We start from the raw sequence: 25,975 nt of genomic DNA on the forward strand, positions 1-25,975 counted from the left end.
TTTGCTTAACACTGAATGACGCCATTTGGCCCTCCCACTCCCATTCCTCCTCTCTTTATAGTCCTGTAGCCCAGCAAATTATTCTCTCTCACAAACTTATCTTTGATCCATTTGTCACTTATCTTCTCAAAGTGCTAAAAGTTCCCATTGACAATTAGCCTCTCAGAATGTTTTTGGGGTGTGGGTTTCCTCTGGGGATTACAAGGAGAACATGCAAACTCCACAGGAACAGCATTCAAAGTCAGGAACAAACTCATGCCTCAGAAATATGAATCAGCAGAACTCACTACTGCACTGCCCTGGGTGCCTGATTCTTTGACATGTTGATCAAATGGTGCAAGTGCTGTGTAAGTTGTGAGTGTGAACTGCCCACAAGACACCTTGCTGAGACAATGCCTGGAATTAACTTCTGCAAGTACTTTTTAAGAGTCAGCAGGTTTATACTGTACATAGAACTGCTCTTTTATCTTTGTTTTTTAAATAGCCAGTTTTAACAGTGGATTGAAGTTGTTTTAGTTAAAGCTGTGGTGATGCTGCAACCTGAAACCTTTCTGCTTCCAGTGGTGGCTGGGGCACGTGGAAACCCTTGTGGCTTTGTGGCTATGGACTGTCTGACAGCACCGTGGGGATTGTGGGCCTGGGAAGAATAGGTGAGTCATTAGTTAAGGTCTTAAAGTAATTGTGAACTGAAAGAGCATTGGAACCAACTTTAATCTGTTCTCCCAGAGATCATCTTAAAGAAAGGTGGGTCACCTTGAGTTTTTGATTGAACCAAAGCAGATAGGATCATTAAAGACCTGCATAAGGATAGGAGAAACAAACAGACATATAATTACAATCTTGAAGCTCTGAAATAGATGATAAACTTTAAAATGGGGACAAAATTATCATTTGACACACAGGTGGAAAAGTTTTACAGCTCTGTGACACCATATCATCTTAACTGGTCCTGGAAGCATAAAAGATCAGAAAGGAGTTTCCATAGCCCTGTTTGCCTCATTTTCACTGTGGATGTCCAGACTCAATACACTTCTATCCCCCAGCAGGAGGGCCATAAAGCTCGATGCTTTTTTCTAGACACCAGACCTAACCAGTTCCTCTCCACCACCACCATCCTGTCTGGCAAAACTGATCCTCACCCTCAACAATTTTTCTTTCAGTTCCTCTCACTTTCTCCAAACCCAAGGGCACTCATATGGGCCCCAGTTATGTCTGCCTTTTTGCCAGCTACATGAAACAGCCCATGCTCCAAACCTAGACTGGAAACACTCCCTAATTCTTTCTGCACTGCATCGATGACTGCATTGGTGCTGCTTCCTGCACCCATGCAGCACTCATCAATTTCATTAACTTTGCCTTCAACTTCCATCCTGCCCTCGAATTTACATGGTCCATATTTGACACCTCTCTGCCCTTTTTCAATCTCTGTTTCCTTCTCTGAAGACAGAGTGTCTACTGATATATTTTATAAACCTACTGACCCTCACAGCTCTCTTGACTATATCTCTTCCCATCCTGTCACTAGTAAAAAGGTTATTCTCCTCTCTCAGTTCCTCCGTCTGTCCCATATCTGTTCCCAGGATGAAGCTTTCCATTCCAGAACATCTGAGGCGTTCTCCTTCTTTAAAGAACGGTGTTTCCCTTCCTCTACCATCAATCCTGCATCTCCTCCATTTCCCAGACTTTTGCCATTACCCCATCTCCCTACCGCTTTAACAGGAACAGAATTCAATACTTCCATTTAATATCAGAGGATGTATGTACAGTGTACAACCTGAAATTCTTACTCTTCTCATCGAAACAGAGGCAAACGCCCAAAGAATGAATTACGGAAAAATGTTAGGACCCCAAAGCCCCCTCCCCCTCCTACACACAAGCAGCATCAAAGCATCGACCCCCCCACCCACCATGCAAGCAATAGCAGAGCCCCAAAGAGACGTTGAACTAGAGTCCAACAAAAAACCACTGTTCACCCAAAACTTCGACGTGCCAGAGGCTCTCCCTCTCACTAATGAGGGAGAGAGAACGATCACTCCAGCCACAGTGAGAGGGGAGACAACAGCTTGCTGTTTCGGTATTACAGTCTGCAGCAGTGTACACTGCTGTCTTGATGTTCCTATCCCCCACGAAGCTTCAGTCAGCGATACCACCGAGGAATCGGGTCGTCCACAGGGCTGCACCTGAAGGTGCATTAGTCCCGGGCCACTCCTGGAGGTATTGAAAATGCTAGGCCGCTTGGCGAGCTGTGAGTGTGGGAACCCACTAACTCTGACAGGACCCCAGCCGCTTTGAAAAGGAAAGTGAAGTATTTAAACTGTTTCACAGGTGAACAGAAGGAAATCACACTGTGGTGTCATCTTTAGTTCCCCTCATCCTTACCTACCTCTCCATGAGCCTCCACATCCAGCAAGTCATTCTTCATAACTTCCACCATTTTCCATGGGATCCTACCACTTCGCCTCCTCTTCCCCCACCCCCACTTTCTGATCTCCGTTGGTATCACTCTCTTTGAGACTCCATTGCCCATTTGTCCCTCCCCACTGGCATATACTTTTACAACTGGGACTAGTGCTACCCCAGCCCTTGCACCTCCTTCCTTACCACCATTCACTGCCCCAAATGGTCCTTCTAGAAGGAGTGACACTTCAACGGCAAGTCAGTCAAAGTCAACCACTGTATCCAGTGTTCCCACTGTGGCTGCCTCTGCAGCAATGAGACACAATGTAGACTGGGGTCTGCTTCATCGAGCAGCTTCACTCCATCCACCACAAAAGATGGGCTTTGCTGGTGGCCACCCACTTCATCAGTTGTACGTCCCATTTCCATTCCAATGTGTATGCCTAAGGCCTCCACCTGACCTCTCTCATCCCTTGCCAGCTTGTACTCTTACCCCTTCTGTCTTCCTCCCCCTTCCTCTCCAGCCCTGATGAAGGCTCTTTGATTGTTTATTCCTCTCCATAGACGCTGCCTGACCTGCTGAGTTCATCCAGCATTCTGCGTTTGATTCTCTGGACCTCCAGCCTCTGTGGAATCTCTTGTATAAAATATCTGTTCGTGTTTGAAAGGGTTTTAATGGAAAGTAGAGTGAATATTTATGCTCGTTTTGTCTGACCCAAAGGTTTGGCTGTGGCACAGCGACTGAAGCCATTTGGTGTGAAGAAGTTTCTGTACACGGATTTTGAGCCAAAGCCAGTGGTTGCAGCCGAGATACAGGCTGAATATGGTGAGAAAACAGTCATTATAATAATAATAATAACAGTGAGACAATATTGGTGGAGCGGGTGAATCAGGCTACAGTGATGAATTTGCCTTGTAGTAAAATTTCCGAACGTACTTTGCAGAAGGAACTGACCTTGACCTTGGATTGATTCCTTGCAACCCGCTTATCCCACCGTTCAGATTCAGATATTTATCACAAGTACGTCGGAACATGCACTGAGCTGCAGTACTTGTGTTCAACACCCAATATAGCCAATGGATGTGCGAGGGTGGGGTGTGCAGACAGCCTGCAAGTGTCACCACATGTTCTGCCACCAACGTAACATCCCCAACTCATTTGCAGAACAACACCAAGAATAAAAACAATGTCTGAACGGCAACAAAACAACAACAGCAAACAAATGCCGTTGCACACACACGGCACCGAATTGCAGTTTCTGTCGATGTCCTGGCTCAGATGCAGTTGACTTTTACGTTCGTTAGCGATGGTTTTGGGACAGAGAGCGGAGCTAGGGGTCAGGGTAGGGTTTAGGGGCAAGGATGTGGGGGAGTTAGCCGCCTTGAGCTCCGCTCCATATTGAAGTCAGCGACGTGGACGTGGGACGATAGACATTCATTGTCAAAGTTCAAAGTAAATTTTTTGTCGAAGTGCCTACACCATATACAACCTCGAGATTCATCTTCCTACAGCCACCCACAAAACAGAGTTTGTGAAAAACCTCAAACCATGAAGACAGTCAAACATCCAATGTGTGAAGAGGAAAGAACAAATTGTACAAACAAACATTTCACAGAACGTGAACGGCGGAGTCCCCGGAAGTAAGCCTACAGCCGTGTGTCCAGTTCAGTGTTGCATACGGTCCAGGAGTCTGGTGACTGTGAGCACACACTGTCACAGAGCACAGTGACAACAGCATCGGCAGTGTATTTTGTCTTTACATACTGTCACCGAGCCGGTTCATCACGGACTGAGAGTCGGTGACTGTGATCACACACTGTCACAGAGCCAGTTCATCACTGAGTGAGTGTCGGTGACTGTGATCACACACTGTCACGGAGCCGGTTCATCACTGAGAGAGTGTCGGTGACTGTGATCACACACTGTCACGGAGCCGGTTCATCAGTGAGTGAGTGTCGGTGACTGTGATCACACACTGTCACGCAGCCGGTTCATCAGTGAGTGAGTGTCGGTGACTGTGATCACACACTGTCCTGGAGCCGTTTCATCACTGAGTGAGTGTCGGTGACTGTGATCACACACTGTCCCGGAGCCGGTTCATCACTGAGTGAGTGTCGGTGACTGTGATCACACACTGTCACGGAGCCGGTTCATCACTGAGTGAGTGTCGGTGACTGTGATCACACACTGTCACGGAGCCGGTTCATCACTGAGTGAGTGTCGGTGACTGTGATCACACACTGTCACGGAGACGGTTCATCACTGAGTGAGTGTCGGTGACTGTGTCACGGAGCCGGTTCATCACTGAGTGAGTGTCGGTGACTGTGATCACACACTGTCACGGAGCCGGTTCATCACTGAGTGAGTGTCGGTGACTGTGATCACACACTGTCACGGAGCTGGTTCATCACTGAGTGAGTGTCGGTGACTGTGATCACACACTGTCACAGAGCCGGTTCATCACTGAGTGAGTGTCGGTGACTGTGATCACACACTGTCACGGAGCCGGTTCATCACTGAGAGAGTGTCGGTGACTGTGATCACACACTGTCACGGAGCCGGTTGATCACTGAGTGAGTGTCGGTGACTGTGATCACACACTGTCACGGAGCTGGTTCATCACTGAGTGAGTGTCGGTGACTGTGATCACACACTGTCACAGAGCCGGTTCATCACTGAGTGAGTGTCGGTGACTGTGATCACACACTGTCACGGAGCCGGTTCATCACTGAGAGAGTGTCGGTGACTGTGATCACACACTGTCACGGAGCCGGTTGATCACTGAGTGAGTGTTGGTGACTGTGTCACGGAGCCGGTTCATCACTGAGTGAGTGTCGGTGACTGTGATCACACACTGTCACGGAGCCGGTTCATCACTGAGTGAGTGTCGGTGACTGTGATCACACACTGTCACGGAGCCGGTTCATCACTGAGTGAGTGTCGGTGACTGTGATCACACACTGTCACGGAGCCGGTTCATCACTGAGTGAGTGTCGGTGACTGTGATCACACACTGTCACGGAGCTGGTTCATCACTGAGTGAGTGTCGGTGACTGTGATCACACACTGTCACGGAGCCGGTTCATCACTGAGAGAGTGTCGGTGACTGTGATCACACACTGTCACGGAGCCGGTTGATCACTGAGTGAGTGTTGGTGACTGTGTCACGGAGCCGGTTCATCACTGAGTGAGTGTCGGTGACTGTGATCACACACTGTCACGGAGCCGGTTCATCACTGACTGAGAGTCGGTGACTGTGATCACACACTGTCTCGGAGCCGGTTCATCACAGAGTGAGTGTCGGTGACTGTGATCACACACTGTCACGGAGCCGGTTCATCACTGAGTGAGTGTCGGTGACTGTGATCACACACTGTCACGGAGTCGGTTCATCACTGAGTGAGTGTCGGTGACTGTGATCACACACTGTCACGAAACCGGTTCATCACTGAGTGAGTGTCGGTGACTGTGATCACACACTGTCACGGAGTCGGTTCATCACTGAGTGAGTGACGGTGACTGTGATCACACACTGTCACGAAACCGGTTCATCACTGAGTGAGTGTCGGTGACTGTGATCACACACTGTCACGGAGTCGGTTCATCACTGAGTGAGTGACGGTGACTGTGATCACACACTGTCACGAAACCGGTTCATCACTGAGTGAGTGTCGGTGACTGTGATCACACACTGTCACGGAGCCAGTTCATCACTGAGTGAGTGTCGGTGACTGTGATCACACACTGTCACAGAGCCGGTTCATCACTGAGTGAGTGTCGGTGACGGTGATCACACACTGTCACGGAGCCGGTTCATCACTGAGCGAGTGTCGGTGACGGTGATCACACACTGTCACGGAGCCGGTTCATCACTGAGTGAGTGTCGGTGACTGTGATCACACACTCTCACGGAGCCGGTTCATCACTGAGTGAGTGTCGGTGACTGTGATCACACACTCTCACGGAGACGGTTCATCACTGAGTGAGTGTCGGTGACTGTGATCACACACTGTCCCGGAGCCGGTTCATCACTGAGTGAGTGTCGGTGACTGTGATCACACACTCTCACGGAGACGGTTCATCACTGAGTGAGTGTCAGTGACTGTGATCACACACTGTCACGGAGCTGGTTCATCACTGAATGAGTGTCGGTGACTGTGATCACACACTGTCACGGAGCCGGTTCATCACTGAGTGAGTGTCGGTGACTGTGTCATGGAGCCATTTCATCACTGAGTGAGTGTCAGTGACTGTGATCACACACTGTCACGGAGCCGGTTCATCACTGAGTGAGTGTCGGTGACTGTGTCACGGAGCCGGTTCATCACTGAGTGAGTGTCAGTGACTGTGATCACACACTGTCACGGAGCCTGTTCATCACTGAGTGAGTGTCGGTGACTGTGATCACACACTGTCACGGAGCCGGTTCATCACTGAGTGAGTGTCGGTGACTGTGATCACACACTGTCACGGAGCCGGTTCATCACTGAGTGAGTGTCGGTGACTGTGATCACACACTGTCACGGAGCCGGTTCATCACTGAGTGAGTGTCGGTGACTGTGTCACAGAGCCGGTTCATCACTGAGTGAGTGTCGGTGACGGTGATCACACACTGTCACGGAGCCGGTTCATCACTGAGTGAGTGTCGGTGACTGTGTCACGGAGCCATTTCATCACTGAGTGAGTGTCAGTGACTGTGATCACACACTGTCACGGAGCCGGTTCATCACTGAGTGAGTGTCGGTGACTGTGATCACACACTGTCACCGAGCTGGTTCATCACTGAGTGAGTGTCGGTGACTGTGATCACACACTGTCACGGAGCCGGTTCATCACTGAGTGAGTGTCGGTGACTGTGATCACACACTGTCACGGAGCTGGTTCATCACTGAGTGAGTGTCGGTGACTGTGACCACACACTGTCACGGAGCCAGTTCATCACTGAGTGAGTGTCGGTGACTGTGATCACACACTGTCACAGAGCCGGTTCATCACTGAGTGAGTGTCGGTGACGGTGATCACACACTGTCACGGAGCCGGTTCATCACTGAGTGAGTGTCGGTGACTGTGATCACACACTCTCACGGAGACGGTTCATCACTGAGTGAGTGTCGGTGACTGTGATCACACACTGTCCCGGAGCCGGTTCATCACTGAGTGAGTGTCGGTGACTGTGATCACACACTCTCACGGAGACGGTTCATCACTGAGTGAGTGTCAGTGACTGTGATCACACACTGTCACGGAGCTGGTTCATCACTGAGTGAGTGTCGGTGACTGTGATCACACACTGTCACGGAGCCGGTTCATCACTGAGTGAGTGTCGGTGACTGTGTCACGGAGCCATTTCATCACTGAGTGAGTGTCAGTGACTGTGATCACACACTGTCACGGAGCCGGTTCATCACTGAGTGAGTGTCGGTGACTGTGTCACGGAGCCGGTTCATCACTGAGTGAGTGTCAGTGACTGTGATCACACACTGTCACGGAGCCTGTTCATCACTGAGTGAGTGTCGGTGACTGTGATCACACACTGTCACGGAGCCGGTTCATCACTGAGTGAGTGTCGGTGACTGTGATCACACACTGTCACGGAGCCGGTTCATCAGTGAGTGAGTGTCGGTGACTGTGATCACACACTGTCACGCAGCCGGTTCATCACTGAGTGAGTGTCGGTGACTGTGATCACACACTGTCACGCAGCCGGTTCATCACTGAGTGAGTGTCGGTGACTGTGATCACACACTGTCCCAGAGCCGGTTCATCACTGAGTGAGTGTCGGTGACTGTGATCACACACTGTCACGGAGCCGGTTCATCACTGAGTGAGTGTCGGTGACTGTGTCACGGAGCCATTTCATCACTGAGTGAGTGTCAGTGACTGTGATCACACACTGTCACGGAGCCGGTTCATCACTGAGTGAATGTCGGTGACTGTGTCACGGAGCCTGTTCATCACTGAGTGAGTGTCGGTGACTGTGATCACACACTGTCACGGAGCTGGTTCATCACTGAGTGAGTGTCGGTGACTGTGATCACACACTGTCACGGAGCTGGTTCATCACTGAGTGAGTGTCGGTGACTGTGATCACACACTGTCACGGAGCCGGTTCATCACTGAGTGAGTGTCAATGACTGTGATCACACACTGTCACGGAGCTGGTTCATCACTGAGTGAGTGTCGGTGACTGTGATCACACACTGTCACGGAGCCGGTTCATCACTGAGTGAGTGTCGGTGACTGTGATCACACACTGTCACGGAGCCGGTTCATCACTGAGTGAGGGTCGGTGACTGTGATCACACACTGTCACGGAGCCGGTTCATCACTGAGTGAGTGTCGGTGACTGTGTCACAGAGCCGGTTCATCACTGAGTGAGTGTCGGTGACTGTGATCACACACTGTCACGGAGACGGTTCATCACTGAGTGAGTGTCGGTGACTGTGATCACACACTGTCCCGGAGCCGGTTCATCACTGAGTGAGTGTCGGTGACTGTGATCACACACTGTCACGGAGCCGGTTCATCACTGAGTGAGTGTCGGTGACTGTGATCACACACTGTCACGGAGCCGGTTCATCACTGAGTGAGTGTCGGTGACTGTGATCACACACTGTCACAGAGCCAGTTCATCACTGAGTGAGTGTCGGTGACTGTGATCAGACACTGTCCCGGAGCCAGTTCATCACTGAGTGAGTGTCGGTGACTGTGATCACACACTGTCACGGAGCCAGTTCATCACTGTGTGAGTGTTGGTGACTGTGATCACACACTGTCACGGAGCCGGTTCATCACTGAGTGAGTGTCGGTGACTGTGATCACACACTGTCCCGGAGCCGGTTCATCACTGAGTGAGTGTCAGTGACTGTGATCACACACTGTCACGGAGCCGGTTCAGTACTGAGTGAATGTCGGTGACTGTGATCACACACTGTCACGGAGCCGGTTCATCACTGAGTGAGTGTCGGTGACTGTGATCACACACTGTCACGGAGCTGGTTCATCACTGAGTGAGTGTCGGTGACTGTGATCACACACTGTCACGGAGCCGGTTCATCACTGAGTGAGTGTCAATGACTGTGATCACACACTGTCACGGAGCTGGTTCATCACTGAGTGAGTGTCGGTGACTGTGATCACACACTGTCACGGAGCCGGTTCATCACTGAGTGAGTGTCGGTGACTGTGATCACACACTGTCACGGAGCCGGTTCATCACTGAGTGAGTGTTGGTGACTGTGATCACACACTGTCACGGAGCCGGTTCATCACTGAGTGAGTGTCGGTGACTGTGTCACAGAGCCGGTTCATCACTGAGTGAGTGTCGGTGACTGTGATCACACACTGTCACGGAGACGGTTCATCACTGAGTGAGTGTCGGTGACTGTGATCACACACTGTCCCGGAGCCGGTTCATCACTGAGTGAGTGTCGGTGACTGTGATCACACACTGTCACGGAGCCGGTTCATCACTGAGTGAGTGTCGGTGACTGTGATCACACACTGTCACGGAGCCGGTTCATCACTGAGTGAGTGTCGGTGACTGTGATCACACACTGTCACAGAGCCAGTTCATCACTGAGTGAGTGTCGGTGACTGTGATCAGACACTGTCCCGGAGCCAGTTCATCACTGAGTGAGTGTCGGTGACTGTGATCACACACTGTCACGGAGCCGGTTCATCACTGAGTGAGTGTTGGTGACTGTGATCACACACTGTCACGGAGCCGGTTCATCACTGAGTGAGTGTCGGTGACTGTGATCACACACTGTCCCGGAGCCGGTTCATCACTGAGTGAGTGTCGGTGACTGTGATCACACACTGTCACGGAGCCGGTTCATCACTGAGTGAGTGTTGGTGACTGTGATCACACACTGTCCCGGAGCCGGTTCAGTACTGAGTGAGTGTCGGTGACTGTGATCACACACTGTCACGGAGCCGGTTCATCACTGAGTGAGTGTCGGTGACTGTGATCACACACTGTCCCGGAGCCGGTTCATCACTGAGCGAGTGTCGGTGACTGTGATCACACACTGTCCCGGAGCCGGTTCATCACTGAGCGAGTGTCGGTGACGGTGATCACACACTGTCACGGAGCCGGTTCATCACTGAGTGAGTGTCAGTGACTGTGATCACACACTGTCACGGAGCCGGTTCATCACTGAGTGAGTGTCGGTGACTGTGATCACACACTGTCACGGAGCCGGTTCATCACTGAGTGAGTGTCGGTGACTGTGATCACACACTGTCACGGAGCTGGTTCATCACTGAGTGAGTGTCGGTGACTGTGTCACGGAGCCGTTTCATCACTGAGTGAGTGTCGGTGACTGTGTCACACACTGTCACGGAGACGGTTCATCACTGAGTGAGTGTCGGTGACTGTGATCATACGTGAGAGTCGGTGACTGTGTCCCGGAGCCGGTTCATCACTGAGTGAGTGTCAGTGACTGTGATCACACACTGTCACGGAGCCGGTTCAGTATTGAGTGAGTGTCGGTGACTGTGATCACACACTGTCACGGAGCCGGTTCATCACTGAGTGAGTGTCGGTGACTGTGATCAGACACTGTCCCGGAGCCAGTTCATCACTGAGTGAGTGTCGGTGACTGTGATCACACACTGTCACGGAGCCAGTTCATCACTGAGTGAGTGTTGGTGACTGTGATCACACACTGTCACGGAGCCGGTTCATCACTGAGTGAGTGTCGGTGACTGTGATCACACACTGTCCCGGAGCCGGTTCATCACTGAGTGAGTGTCAGTGACTGTGATCACACACTGTCACGGAGCCGGTTCAGTATTGAGTGAGTGTCGGTGACTGTGATCACACACTGTCACGGAGCCGGTTCATCACTGAGTGAGTGTTGGTGACTGTGATCACACACTGTCACAGAGCCGGTTCATCACTGAGTGAGTGTCGGTGACTGTGATCACACACTGTCCCGGAGCCGGTTCATCACTGAGTGAGTGTCGGTGACTGTGATCACACACTGTCACGGAGCCGGTTCATCACTGAGTGAGTGTTGGTGACTGTGATCACACACTGTCCCGGAGCCGGTTCAGCACTGAGTGAGTGTCGGTGACTGTGATCACACACTGTCACGGAGCCGGTTCATCACTGAGTGAGTGTCGGTGACTGTGATCACACACTGTCCCGGAGCCGGTTCATCACTGAGCTAGTGTCGGTGACGGTGATCACACACTGTCACGGAGCCGGTTCATCACTGAGTGAGTGTCGGTGACTGTGATCACACACTGTCACGGAGCCGGTTCATCACTGAGTGTGTGTCGGTGACTGTGTCACAGAGCCGGTTCATCACTGAGTGAGTGTCAGTGACTGTGATCACACACTGTCACGGAGCCGGTTCATCACTGAGTGAGTGTCGGTGACTGTGATCACACACTCTCACGGAGACGGTTCATCACTGATTGAGTGTCGGTGACTGTGATCACACACTGTCACGGAGCCGGTTCATCACTGAGTGAGTGTTGGTGACTGTGATCACACACTGTCACGGAGCCGGTTCATCACTGAGTGAGTGTCGGTGACTGTGATCACACATTGTCACGGAGCCGGTTCAGCACTGAGTGAGTGTCGGTGACTGTGATCACACATTGTCACGGAGCCGGTTCAGCACTGAGTGAGTGTCGGTGACTGTGATCACACTCTGTCACGGAGACGGTTCATCACTGAGTGAGTTTTGGTGACTGTGTCACGGAGCCAGTTCATCACTGAGTGAGTGTCGGTGACTGTGATCACACACTGTCACAGAGCCGGTTCATCACTGAGTGAGTGTCGGTGACTGTGATCACACACTGTCACGGAGCCGGTTCATCACTGAGTGAGTGTCGGTGACTGTGATCACACACTGTCACGGAGCCGGTTCATCACTGAGTGAGTGTCGGTGACTGTGTCACGGAGCCATTTCATCACTGAGTGAGTGTCAGTGACTGTGATCACACACTGTCACGGAGCCGGTTCATCACTGAGTGAGTGTCAGTGACTGTGATCACACACTGTCACGGAGCCGGTTCATCACTGAGTGAGTGTCGGTGACTGTGATCACACACTGACCCGGAGCACGTTCATCACTGAGTGAGTGTCGGTGACTGTGATCACACACTGTCACGGAGCCGGTTCATCACAGAGTGAGTGTCGGTGACTGTGTCACGGAGCCAGTTCATCACTGAGTGAGTGTCGGTGACTGTGATCACACACTGTCACGGAGCCGGTTCAGCACTGAGTGAGTGTCGGTGACTGTGATCACACACTGTCACGGAGCCGGTTCATCACTGAGTGAGTGTAGGTGACTGTGATCACACACTGTCCCGGAGCCGGTTCAGCACTGAGTGAGTGTCGGTGACTGTGATCACACACTGTCACGGAGCCGGTTCATCACTGAGTGAGTGTCGGTGACTGTGATCACACACTGTCACGGAGCCGGTTCATCACTGAGTGAGTGTCGGTGACTGTGATCACACACTGTCACGGAGCCGGTTCATCACTGAGTGAGTGTCGGTGACTGTGATCACACACTGTCCCGGAGCCGGTTCATCACTGAGCGAGTGTCGGTGACGGTGATCACACACTGTCACGGAGCCGGTTCATCACTGAGTGAGTGTCGGTGACTGTGATCACACACTGTCACGGAGCCGGTTCATCACTGAGTGAGTGTCGGTGACTGTGTCACAGAGCCGGTTCATCACTGAGTGAGTGTCAGTGACTGTGATCACACACTGTCACGGAGACGGTTCATCACTGAGTGAGTGTCGGTGACTGTGATCACACACCGTCACGGAGCCGGTTCATCACTGAGTGAGTGTCGGTGACTGTGATCACACACCGTCACGGAGCCGGTTCATCACTGAGTGAGTGTCGGTGACTGTGATCACACACTGTCACGGAGCCGGTTCATCACTGAGTGAGTGTCGGTGACTGTGATCACACACTGTCCCGGAGCCGGTTCATCACTGAGTGAGTGTCGGTGACTGTGATCACACACTGTCACGGAGCCGGTTCATCACTGAGTGAGTGTCGGTGACTGTGTCACGGAGCCGGTTCATCACTGAGTGAGTGTCGGTGACTGTGATCACACACTGTCACGGAGCCGGTTCATCACTGAGTGAGTGTTGGTGACTGTGTCACGGAGCCGGTTCATCACTGAGTGAGTGTCGGTGACTGTGATCACACACTGTCACGGAGCCGGTTCATCACTGAGTGAGTGTCGGTGACTGTGATCACACACTGTCACGGAGCCGGTTCATCACTGAGTGAGTGTCGGTGACTGTGATCACACACTGTCACGGAGCCGGTTCATCACTGAGTGAGTGTCGGTGACTGTGATCACACACTGTCACGGAGCCGGTTCATCACTGAGTGAGTGTCGGTGACTGTGATCACACACTGTCCCGGAGCCGGTTCATCACTGAGTGAGTGTCGGTGACTGTGTCACAGAGCTGGTTCATCACTGAGTGAGTGTCGGTGACTGTGATCACACACTCTCACGGAGACGGTTCATCACTGAGTGAGTGTCGGTGACTGTGATCACACACTGTCCCGGAGCCGGTTCATCACTGAGTGAGTGTCGGTGACTGTGTCACACACTGTCACGGAGACGGTTCATCACTGAGTGAGTGTCGGTGACGGTGATCACACACTGTCACGGAGCCGGTTCATCACTGAGCGAGTGTCGGTGACTGTGTCACAGAGCCAGTTCATCACTGAGTGAGTGTCGGTGACTGTGTCACAGAGCCTTTTCATCACTGAGTGAGTGTCGGTGACTGTGATCACACACTCTCACGGAGCCGGTTCATCACTGAGTGAGTGTCGGTGACTGTGATCACACACTGTCACGGAGACGGTTCATCACTGAGTGAGTGTCGGTGACTGTGTCACAGAGCCGGTTCATCACTGAGTGAGTGTCGGTGACTGTGATCACACACTCTCACGGAGACGGTTCATCACTGAGTGAGTGTCGGTGACTGTGATCACACACTGTCACGGAGCCGGTTCATCACTGAGTGAGTGTCGGTGACTGTGATCATACGTGAGAGTCGGTGACTGTGTCACGGAGCCGGTTCATCACTGAGCGAGTGTCGGTGACTGTGATCACACACTGTCCTGGAGCCGTTTCATCACTGAGTGAGTGTCGGTGACTGTGATCACACACTGTCCCGGAGCCGGTTCATCACTGAGTGAGTGTCGGTGACTGTGATCACACACTGTCCCGGAGCCGGTTCATCACTGAGTGAGTGTCGGTGACTGTGATCACACACTGTCACGGAGCCGGTTCATCACTGAGTGAGTGTCGGTGACTGTGATCACACACTGTCACGGAGCCGGTTCATCACTGAGTGAGTGTCGGTGACTGTGATCACACACTGTCACGGAGCCAGTTCATCACTGAGTGAGTGTCGGTGACTGTGATCAGACACTGTCCCGGAGCCAGTTCATCACTGAGTGAGTGTCGGTGACTGTGATCACACACTGTCACGGAGCCGGTTCATCACTGAGTGAGTGTCGGTGACTGTGAACACACACTGACCCGGAGCACGTTCAGCACTGAGTGAGTGTCGGTGACTGTGATCACACACTGTCACGGAGCCGGTTCATCACTGAGTGAGTGTCGGTGACTGTGATCACACACTGTCACGGAGCCGGTTCATCACAGAGTGAGTGTCGGTGACTGTGTCACGGAGCCAGTTCATCACTGAGTGAGTGTCGGTGACGGTGATCACACACTGTCACGGAGCCGGTTCATCACTGAGTGAGTGTCGGTGACTGTGATCACACACTGTCACGGAGCCGGTTCATCACTGAGTGAGTGTCGGTGACTGTGATCACACACTCTCACGGAGCCGGTTCATCACTGAGTGAGTGTCGGTGACTGTGATCACACACTGACACGGAGCCAGTTCATCACTGAGTGAGTGTCGGTGACTGTGATCACACACTGTCACGGAGCTGGTTCATCTCTGAGTGAGTGTCGGTGACTGTGTCACGGAGCCGTTTCATCACTGAGTGAGTGTCAGTGACTGTGATCACACACTGTCACGGAGCCGGTTCATCACTGAGTGAGTGTCGGTGACTGTGATCACACACTGTCACGGAGCCGGTTCATCACTGAGTGAGTGTCGGTGACTGTGATCACACACTGTCACGGAGCCGGTTCATCACTGAGTGAGTGTCGGTGACTGTGATCACACACTGTCACGGAGACGGTTCATCACTGAGTGAGTGTCGGTGACTGTGATCATACGTGAGAGTCGGTGACTGTGTCACGGAGCCGGTTCATCACTGAGCGAGTGTCGGTGACTGTGATCACACACTGTCCTGGAGCCGTTTCATCACTGAGTGAGTGTCGGTGACTGTGATCACACACTGTCACGGAGCCGGTTCATCACTGAGTGAGTGTCGGTGACTGTGATCACACACTGTCCCGGAGCCGGTTCATCACTGAGTGAGTGTCGGTGACTGTGATCACACACTGTCCCGGAGCCGGTTCATCACTGAGTGAGTGTCGGTGACTGTGATCACACACTGTCACGGAGCCGGTTCATCACTGAGTGAGTGTTGGTGACTGTGATCACACACTGTCACGGAGCCGGTTCATCACTGAGTGAGTGTCGGTGACTGTGATCACACACTGTCACGGAGCCAGTTCATCACTGAGTGAGTGTCGGTGACTGTGATCAGACACTGTCCCGGAGCCAGTTCATCACTGAGTGAGTGTCGGTGACTGTGATCACACACTGTCACGGAGCCAGTTCATCACTGAGTGAGTGTCGGTGACTGTGATCACACACTGTCACGGAGCCGGTTCATCACTGAGTGAGTGTCGGTGACGGTGATCACACACTGTCACGGAGCCGGTTCAGCACTGAGTGAGTGTCGGTGACTGTGATCACACACTGTCCCGGAGCCGGTTCATCACTGAGTGAGTGTCAGTGACTGTGATCACACACTGTCACGGAGCCGGTTCAGTACTGAGTGAGTGTCGGTGACTGTGATCACACACTGTCACGGAGCCGGTTCATCACTGAGTGAGTGTTGGTGACTGTGATCACACACTGTCACGGAGCCGGTTCATCACTGAGTGAGTGTCGGTGACTGTGATCACACACTGTCCCGGAGCCGGTTCATCACTGAGTGAGTGTCGGTGACTGTGATCACACACTGTCACGGAGCCGGTTCATCACTGAGTGAGTGTTGGTGACTGTGATCACACACTGTCCCGGAGCCGGTTCAGCACTGAGTGAGTGTCGGTGACTGTGATCACACACTGTCACGGAGCCGGTTCATCACTGAGTGAGTGTCGGTGACTGTGATCACACACTGTCACGGAGCCGGTTCATCACTGAGTGAGTGTCGGTGACTGTGATCACACACTGTCACGGAGCCGGTTCATCACTGAGTGAGTGTCGGTGACTGTGATCACACACTGTCCCGGAGCCGGTTCATCACTGAGCGAGTGTCGGTGACGGTGATCACACACTGTCACGGAGCCGGTTCATCACTGAGTGAGTGTCGGTGACTGTGATCACACACTGTCACGGAGCCGGTTCATCACTGAGTGAGTGTCGGTGACTGTGTCACAGAGCCGGTTCATCACTGAGTGAGTGTCAGTGACTGTGATCACACACTGTCACGGAGCCGGTTCATCACTGAGTGAGTGTCGGTGACTGTGATCACACACTGTCACGGAGCCAGTTCATCACTGAGTGAGTGTTGGTGACTGTGATCACACACTGTCACGGAGCCGGTTCATCACTGAGTGAGTGTCGGTGACTGTGATCACACATTGTCACGGAGCCGGTTCAGCACTGAGTGAGTGTCGGTGACTGTGATCACACACTGTCACGGAGCCGGTTCATCACTGAGTGAGTGTCGGTGACTGTGATCACACACTGTCACGGAGCCGGTTCATCACTGAGTGAGTGTTGGTGACTGTGATCACACACTGTCACGGAGCCGGTTCATCACTGAGTGAGTGTCGGTGACTGTGATCACACATTGTCACGGAGCCGGTTCAGCACTGAGTGAGTGTCGGTGACTGTGATCACACTCTGTCACGGAGACGGTTCATCACTGAGTGAGTTTTGGTGACTGTGTCACGGAGCCAGTTCATCACTGAGTGAGTGTCGGTGACTGTGATCACACACTGTCACGGAGCCGGTTCATCACTGAGTGAGTGTCGGTGACTGTGATCACACACTGTCACGGAGACGGTTCATCACTGAGTGAGTGTCGGTGACTGTGATCACACACTGTCACGGAGCCGGTTCATCACTGAGTGAGTGTCGGTGACTGTGATCACACATTGTCACGGAGCCGGTTCATCACTGAGTGAGTGTCGGTGACTGTGATCACACATTGTCACGGAGACGGTTCATCACTGAGTGAGTGTCGGTGACTGTGATCACACACTGTCACGGAGCCGGTTCATCACTGAGTGAGTGTCGGTGACTGTGATCACACACTCTCACGGAGCCGGTTCGGCACTGAGTGAGTGTCGGTGACTGTGTCACAGAGCCGGTTCATCACTGAGTGAGTGTCGGTGACTGTGATCACACACTGTCACGGAGCCGGTTCATCACTGAGTGAGTGTCGGTGACTGTGATCACACACTGTCACGGAGCCGGTTCATCACTGAGTGAGTGTCGGTGACTGTGTCACGGAGCCGGTTCATTACTGAGTGAGTGTCGGTGACTGTGATCACACACTGTCACGGAGCCAGTTCATCACTGAGTGAGTGTCGGTGACTGTGATCACACACTGTCACGGAGCCGGTTCAGCACTGAGTGAGTGTCGGTGACTGTGATCACTCACTGTCACGGAGCCGGTTCATCACTGAGTGAGTGTCGGTGACTGTGATCACACACTGTCACGGAGCCGGTTCATCACTGAGTGAGTGTCGGTGACTGTGTCACGGAGCCGGTTTATCACTGAGTGAGTGTCAGTGACTGTGATCACACACTGTCACGGAGCCGGTTCAGTACTGAGTGAGTGTCGGTGACTGTGATCACACACTGTCACGGAGCCGGTTCATCACTGAGTGAGTGTCGGTGACTGTGATCACACACTGTCACGGAGCCGGTTCATCACTGAGTGAGTGTCGGTGACTGTGATCACACACTGTCACGGAGCCGGTTCATCACTGAGTGAGTGTCGGTGACTGCAGGCTGCAGCTCCAGCGTCAGTGCATCACTGAGGAAAGTAAATCCACCCAGAGTAGTGAGCTGAACACTGGCTTCTCCTCCACCCTCAATCTCAACACCTTAATCTTTTTAATCTGGCTCGTTGCTTGAGTTGTCCAAATATCAATTCATTAACCGCGCTTGGAGTTGGGCCACATTGCTTCATTTGTATTGTTGAGAGTCCAGTTCACAAAAACACCACGTTATACGGATGGTTCAAGTGCACAGGCTGTGGACTGCAGAGATCGCAGTCCCAGAAAAGTGTTTTTATTAGAATTTTTGATAGTTTTATTTGCTGTCTGCAAAACATCACTGTGATTTGCCAGTAGCATCTTCGAATGCCTGCTTGGCATACCAGCGAGGATGGTGGCTCTCAAGATCCGCCTTAGGTTCAGAAACAACCCACACTTTCTCATCAAGGGCAATGTGGAATGGGACCAAATACTCGCCTTGTCGGAAATTCTAACAGATTGAAAGTCATTTTTGCCGACAAATTGCAGCAGTTTTCGGCATCAAAAGATCTCTTAATTGTTCTGTCAAACATCAACTTCACAGTTTTAATTAACCTTGATCTCATTCCTAGACAAGGGTCTATTGAGTTCATAAGAACTCAGAGCGGGAGTAGGCCATCTGGCCCATCGAGCCTGTCTGCCATCCAGTCATGTCATGGCTGATATGACCATGGACTCGCCCTCCTTTCCCCATAACCCTTCATTCCTCTTACTCCATTCCTTGCTGAAGCATTGTCCGCGTGACGGGGTCTCCTCTGATGAACATCGCTGAGATCAGGAACCCTCGGACTGGGCAGCAGCAAATGCAAACCAATATTCAGCAATTCCGTTTATAATTGAAAATGAAAAAATCCACAATAATCCTTCTGTCTCCTTTACCTAACTTTCCCCCTTTTGTAGACTTATCGCATTGTGAGTAACACTGTGAGAAGATCCTTTGACTGAAAATAAAGAAATCTGTGCACCATATGGATGTGCTTGCCAATGCAAAACACCATCCTCTGTGCAGATTTGAAAAAGAAACAGAGCAGTAACTGGCTTCTAGTCTGAGGCCATCACTCAGTCATGGCTAATTTCTGATTAGCCTCAGTAATTTGGAAAGGAACAACAGTGAAGTGGATTCTTCTTTTAAAAGTCAAGCTCCAAAGTCCAAAGGCCAGATTAGCAAATAAATACAACAACTGTGTTACATATTACTGTGTATCTAACCCCTTCCACAGGTCTAAACGATCTCACTGGCCCGGGTAATCCTTGGTCTCTCCACGCCCATTCCCCCCGTTACGTCTTCTCACCACATACATCAATTTTGACCACTCTTAGAGCCTTCATGTTTTCTTGCTAGTTGGTGGCCAGAAGTAGACACGGTTATTCTGACGTGTAAAGATTTGTCTTGCTTCTGCTTTTGTGGTGATGGTCACTGGCCTTCGCTATAAAGCACTTACTGTGATCGGGAATGGCTGTCTAATATCTCATAAATAAGTTCCCTATCAGACAGTGTACTGATTACTGAATATCACTTCTTTGATCAGGAGTACGTGATACTGATCTGATTGGATTTGTTCTTTGTTTTGTCGATCAAACATGCTTGAGCAACTTTCTACAAAGGTGTGGTGTGGTAAGCTATTTCTTTCATTATAGATTTAAGCCACTAATTTCTAATAACACAGCATTACCAATCTGGCTGTGTGATTGGTTGATGTGAAGTTTAGAAGGCTACTCAACCCAGGCAAGGGATGTACACTACTTGGTTATAAATTCCATTATCAATAAGGTGTTCAGCTCAAGGTAAATTATAGCAAAGGAACAAAATATGGATTCCATAGTATAAAGCTGCACAGAGGCGGGAAGATATAAATATGGATTCCATAGTATAAAGCTGCACAGAGGCGGGAAGATATAAATAACTTAAATTGGAACTAGTAGACAAAGTCATTCTGACAGCTTTATATTTCCAAACTATATGTATAAACAATATAGATATTTATATGTGTGTGTATAGGGAAAACAACAGAATCAGTATATATCTTCCTCTCCATTCATGGTGCTATTCAATCAATACTTCACAAACTAAGTAATTCTAACAGCTGGAAGCCAAGCTGAAGAGCCTAAGGTGTTAAAAGCAGTAGATTCGTTACTTTCAGCCAATAAAAGCTGGCCTTTTCTTTGCAGTGTCTTTGGATAAACTAGCAGAGGAATCAGACTTTGTGACTGTGCACTGTGCTTTGACACCTGACACAAAAGGCATCTGCAACAATAAGTTGTTTTCAAAAATGAAAAAGACAGCAGTATTCATCAACACAAGCAGGTAAGAAGTGAAGGCAGGAATTTATTATTTCCAAGTTTGCTGAGGTGTTTTCAGAAGAGATGGACTTTAGCAAGGCTTTTGATAAGGTCCAAAAGGTGAGATTCATTGTGTATTTAATATTTCAGTTATATTTGGGTCAGTGTGTGTGTGTGTGTGTGTGTATTTACATATAGTTTAATTAAGCATTCTTCATTTAAATAATTAATTACAGTTAAATGTATAAATATGTTAATTGCATTTGTCATTGTGCTACCATATGATGCGTGCAGGCCTCACTTAAAGTAAACTTGAACTTCACCTGTATTTTTGGACTCCCATGAGTTTCTTTGAATTAGTTTAATGTTTTGGAGTCACAAAACATAACAAGATTAGCTGGGATCCAGGGTGAGCTTGCAGCTGGATACAGGGTTGGGTTGGTAGAAGGAGGCAGAAGATAATAGTGGACAGTTGTTAGACAGCTCGGAGGCCTTTGACCTATGGAATGCCTCAGGCCCTGTTGATTGCCCTGTAAACAATTGGAATCAGAATTTGGTGGCATATTTGCAGCCAACACCAAACTTGCGGTGAAGTGGACAGTAAAGAAGGTTTCCTGAGGTTACTACAGGATCCGGATTAGTGTGCAAAGGAGTGACCGTTAGAATTTAACTCAGACAAGTGGACAGCAATGCATTTTGGGAAGTTAAACCAGGGCAGTAAGTGTTGGGGTCCTTGGGAGCGTTGTAGACTGTGACACGGGGGTACAGGTACAGAGTTCACTGAAAGTTCCCTTAACATTGCCTCCTTATTTCTTAATTTGCAAACTTCATTTATTTTGTTATTTATAATGTTATGTCTTAGCACGGCAGAACAGCAAGTTTCACATCGTATAAAACAATGATAATGATTCTGATTCTGAAATGGGCAACACAGGTAGATAATGTGTTAAGAAGGTGAGGAGTAACATTGCCTTCATTGGACATCGAGTGCAAGTGCAGGGATGTCATATTTCGACTGGGATTAGTGTTCTGGCATTCTGCTCACTGTGCTATAAATGCTTGGAACGATGCAGAAAAATTCACAAAGATATTGCCACATCTGGAGGGTTTGAGCTTTGAAGAGAGATTGTACTTTCCCTGAGAACAGGAGGGGTGACTTGTTAGAGGTTTATAAAATGAAATACAGCAGCAAGGTGATGGCCAGGGTAGGAGGGTTTAAAATAATTGATATGGCTTCAAGGTGAGAGGGGAAAGATTTAAAAGAGAGCCGAGAAGCTCGTGTTTCAAACGGTGTGTGGGTGGATGGAACGAGCTGCCAGAGGAAGTGGTAGAGGAGGGTAAGATTATAATGTTTAAAAGACGCTTGGACATGTTCTTGCCTCGGAAAGCTTTAGAGGGATGGAGTATGTGAGCTGGGCTGATGAGGTGTGAGTGCAGGAGTGTACTGAGGTGTTTCTAGCTGTAACACCGGCGCAGTGGCTTACTGAAAAACTTCAGACGCATTTTTAAAAACATAATGAATTCTGTAGACTGGCTAAAAATTTTCAGCTTTCAAAGGAAAGGCCAAGTACAGTATTTCCAAAGGTATATTGTGATGCTTATGAATGAACATCTAGCATTACCATGAATAAATATCTTCCTTATCAGAGAATTTTATTTCTTCAAAGCTGTTTTCAAGTGTTTTGATAAATGATAAAGGTACTGACATGTGCCTCTCTTTACAGGCACCTTGATAAAATATCATCTCCAAGTCTATTCTTTCAACGTATATAAAAGGGGTTCTGGCTTCATGTAGACTCTGTGTGACTTCACACATCGACATGTGGGACCTCAGGATGAAGTTGTATCGTTTCCTCTGAGACACGGCGGTTTCTCACAGCCACCGGACTCGAAAACAGATACTTTCCCCAAGCAGTGAGGCTGATCAACACCTCCACCACACCCCATCCACCACTACTTTATCCTTTCCCGTCAGAGTCAGACACTCCTGTGCCGTTATGGACATACAATCAATTTAAGTACATAAACTATCTTGTGCATTTATATTTATTGTGTTTTTTTATCATTGTGTTCTTTATCTTATTGTATTTTTTTTGTGCTGCATCCGGTCTGGAGTAACAATTATTTTGTTCTCGCTTACACTTGTGTGCTGGAAATGACATTAAACAATCTTGTTTTTCCATCCACGGTAACAAGCAATACAGGCATGGACTGTCTTCGTTTGCAATATAATGTTTCCTCTACTCTATATCGATAAATAATCTTGAACTCTCTCTCTTAACTTCCCACAACAATCATTCTTTGTGCATAACCTGATTTCAATCTTGGGTTTCATTCCATTTTTACTCTAAGGCTGGGTCAGGTGATGCTGGATTAGTTTCCACTGGCTGCATAAGAATCTGGGTGTGAATTACATTGCTACTGAAGGGTATTGGACAGTTTCACTGAGTGTGCGATCTAATCTATTTGGATTGTAGACAGTATTGTAAAAACCTAATTGCATCGTATATAGTATATACTTTCTGAACCTCTTTGTGCATTTCTTGCTGAGATGAGAAACTGTGGACAAGTATTGTTGGTTGTTTACCGTTTATTGTGTTGAGTATTGAGAAAATTTAAAAAGCATTTACGTTTACTTTGTCATTGGACAAATCCTGCTGTAGACCAGTTAGTCTAAAACCAGGTATGATTTGTGAAGGGCTATTTCAAGGATCACGAGGCAATTTCAAATGAGATTGGAGACGAATTCGGATGTACGACAACTCTAGCAGGGTTTGCAAGACATTACTTCCTATAAAGCAAAACCCAATAGCATGAATGGCAGTGATGCTTCACTACCAGATCAACTCAATGACTTCTATACCTGCTTTGAAAGGGAGAATATAACTGTAGCTGTGAAGACCCCTGCTGCACCCGGAGACTCTGTGATTTCTGTCTCGGAGGCTGATGCTAGGCCAGGGGTGGGCAAACTTTTTGACTTGAGGGCCACAAAGGGTTCTAAAATTTGACAGGGGGGCCGGACAAGGAGCAGATGGACGGAGTGTTTTGGTAATTCACCTCATAAGAGAAAATAAAATATCATGGGATATGTAGAAAACATGTGCTTTAATTTCAATTGAAAATGAACAAATGCATTACAACAAAATATCTGTCTTTGAAGTCCCATGGTATTTAGCTATTTATTGAAATGACTTTTAAAACACTGAAAATTAAATGAATAAAATACAGCTTTTTTTAATAGTAACAGTTATTATTTTAAAGCACTGAAAATTCTGTTATCCTTCAAGATATTATTATCATCACTCTCCTCCTGACTGTCTTTATTTCAAAAATGGTAGGAGATGCAGGTCTACTTGTCCTGCTCCTTCTTATTCAATTGTCCCCTGTGCCAAAACTCAACAACGACCCGCACAATGACAAAGCAGGGAGAGCGCGCCGGTATGCGGAGCTCTGTGCTCGCAAATCCCCGCAGGCTATCTCCCTTAGCCGGAACGCTGGCTAATTGTGAGCCGGTTCGGATGTGCCAGGAAATGGGTCGCCACAAGGTCACAAAGTAAAGCGCAAATGTGGAGTAATACGCTGCATCTCAACAAAGGTCAATGTAAATAGAGTGCGTCATCTATTGGGAAAACGCCAGAATTGCGGGGAAAAAACATTAACAAGGTTTATTAATATAACTTCATCAAGTTCTGCGGGCCGGATTAAAAAGCTTAACGGGCCGCATATGGCCCGCGGGCCGTAGTTTGCCCATGTCTGTGCTAGGCTGACTTTAAAGAGAGTGAACCCTCACAAGGCGGAAGGTCCCGAAGGAGTACCTGGAGAGGCTCTGAAAACCTGTGCCAACCAACTAGCAGGTGCATTCAAGGACATTTTCAACCTCTCACTGCTATGGGTGGAAGTTCCCACTTGCTTCAAAAAGGCAACAATTATACCAGTGCCCAAGAAGAACAATGTGAGCTGCTTAAATGATTATCACCCGGTAGCACTCACATCGACAGTGATGAAATGCTTTGAGAGGTTGGTCATGACTAGACTGATCTCCTGCCTCAGCAGGGAACTGGACCCATTGCAATTTGCCTATTGCCACAATAACACATCTCTCTAGCTGATGATCAACACTGGGGCACCTCAGGGGTGTGTGATTAGCCCACTGCTCTACTCTCTCTATAACCGGTGACTGTGTGGCTAGGCATAGCTCAAATACCATCTACAAACTTGCTGACAATACAACCATTGTTGGTAGAATCTCAGATGGAGACAAGAGGGTGTACAGGAGTGAGATATGTCAACTAGTGGAGTGGGACTGCAGTAACAACCTGGCACTCAATGTCAGTAAGATGAAAGAGCTGATTGTGAACTTCAGGAAGGGTAAGACAAAGGAACACATACCAATCCTCATAGAGGGATCAGAAGTGGAGAGAGTGAGCAGTTTCAAGTTCTTGGGTGTCAAGATCTCTGAGGATCTAACCTGGTCCCAATGTATCGATGTAGTTATAAAGAAGGCAAGACAGTGGCTATACTTCATTATGAATTTGAAGAGATTTGGCATGTCAACAAATACACTCAAAAAGTTCTATAGTTGTACCGTGGAGAGCAATTTGACGGGCTGCATCGCTGTCTGGTATGGAGGGGCTACTGCACAGGACCGAAAGAAGCTGCAGAGGGTTGTAAATCTAGTCAGCTTCATCTTGCGTACTAGCCTACAAAGTATTCAGGACATCTTCAGGGAGCAGGGTCTCAGAAAGGCAGAGTCCGTTATTAAGGACCCCCAGCACCCAGGTCATGCACTTTTCTCACTGTTACCATCAGGAAGGAGGTACAGAAGCCTGAAGCCACACATTCAGTGATTCAGGAACAGCTTCTTCCCCTCTGACACCCGATTCCTAAATGGACATTGAACCCTTGGACACTACCTCACTTTTTTAATATATATTATTTCTGTTTTTGCACGATTTTTAATCAATTCAATATAAGTAATTTATTTATTTATCCTTCTGTATTTTATATTGCATTGAACTGCTGCTGCTAAGTTACATGACACATGCTGGTGACAATAAACCTGATTCTGACTCTGAATTATGAGAAAACT

At 49.3% G+C, this 25,975-nt stretch overlaps 1 protein-coding gene across 2 annotated transcripts in view; it reads left to right on the forward strand.

The window, feature by feature from the left end:
• Positions 1 to 25,975, forward strand: part of LOC132394206 (glyoxylate reductase/hydroxypyruvate reductase-like) — a 51,438-nt gene that overhangs the window by 24,149 nt on the left and 1,314 nt on the right. For both annotated transcript variants that reach the window (XM_059970071.1, XM_059970072.1), the window contains exons 5-7: positions 562 to 650; positions 3,119 to 3,223; positions 20,776 to 20,911. In XM_059970071.1, coding sequence (XP_059826054.1) covers positions 562 to 650; positions 3,119 to 3,223; positions 20,776 to 20,911 — 330 coding nt within the window. The remainder of the gene's footprint in view (positions 1 to 561; positions 651 to 3,118; positions 3,224 to 20,775; positions 20,912 to 25,975) is intronic.

This window comes from Hypanus sabinus, chromosome 5 (genome assembly GCF_030144855.1).
Source record: "Hypanus sabinus isolate sHypSab1 chromosome 5, sHypSab1.hap1, whole genome shotgun sequence".
NCBI classification, from domain to species: Eukaryota; Metazoa; Chordata; class Chondrichthyes; order Myliobatiformes; family Dasyatidae; genus Hypanus; species Hypanus sabinus.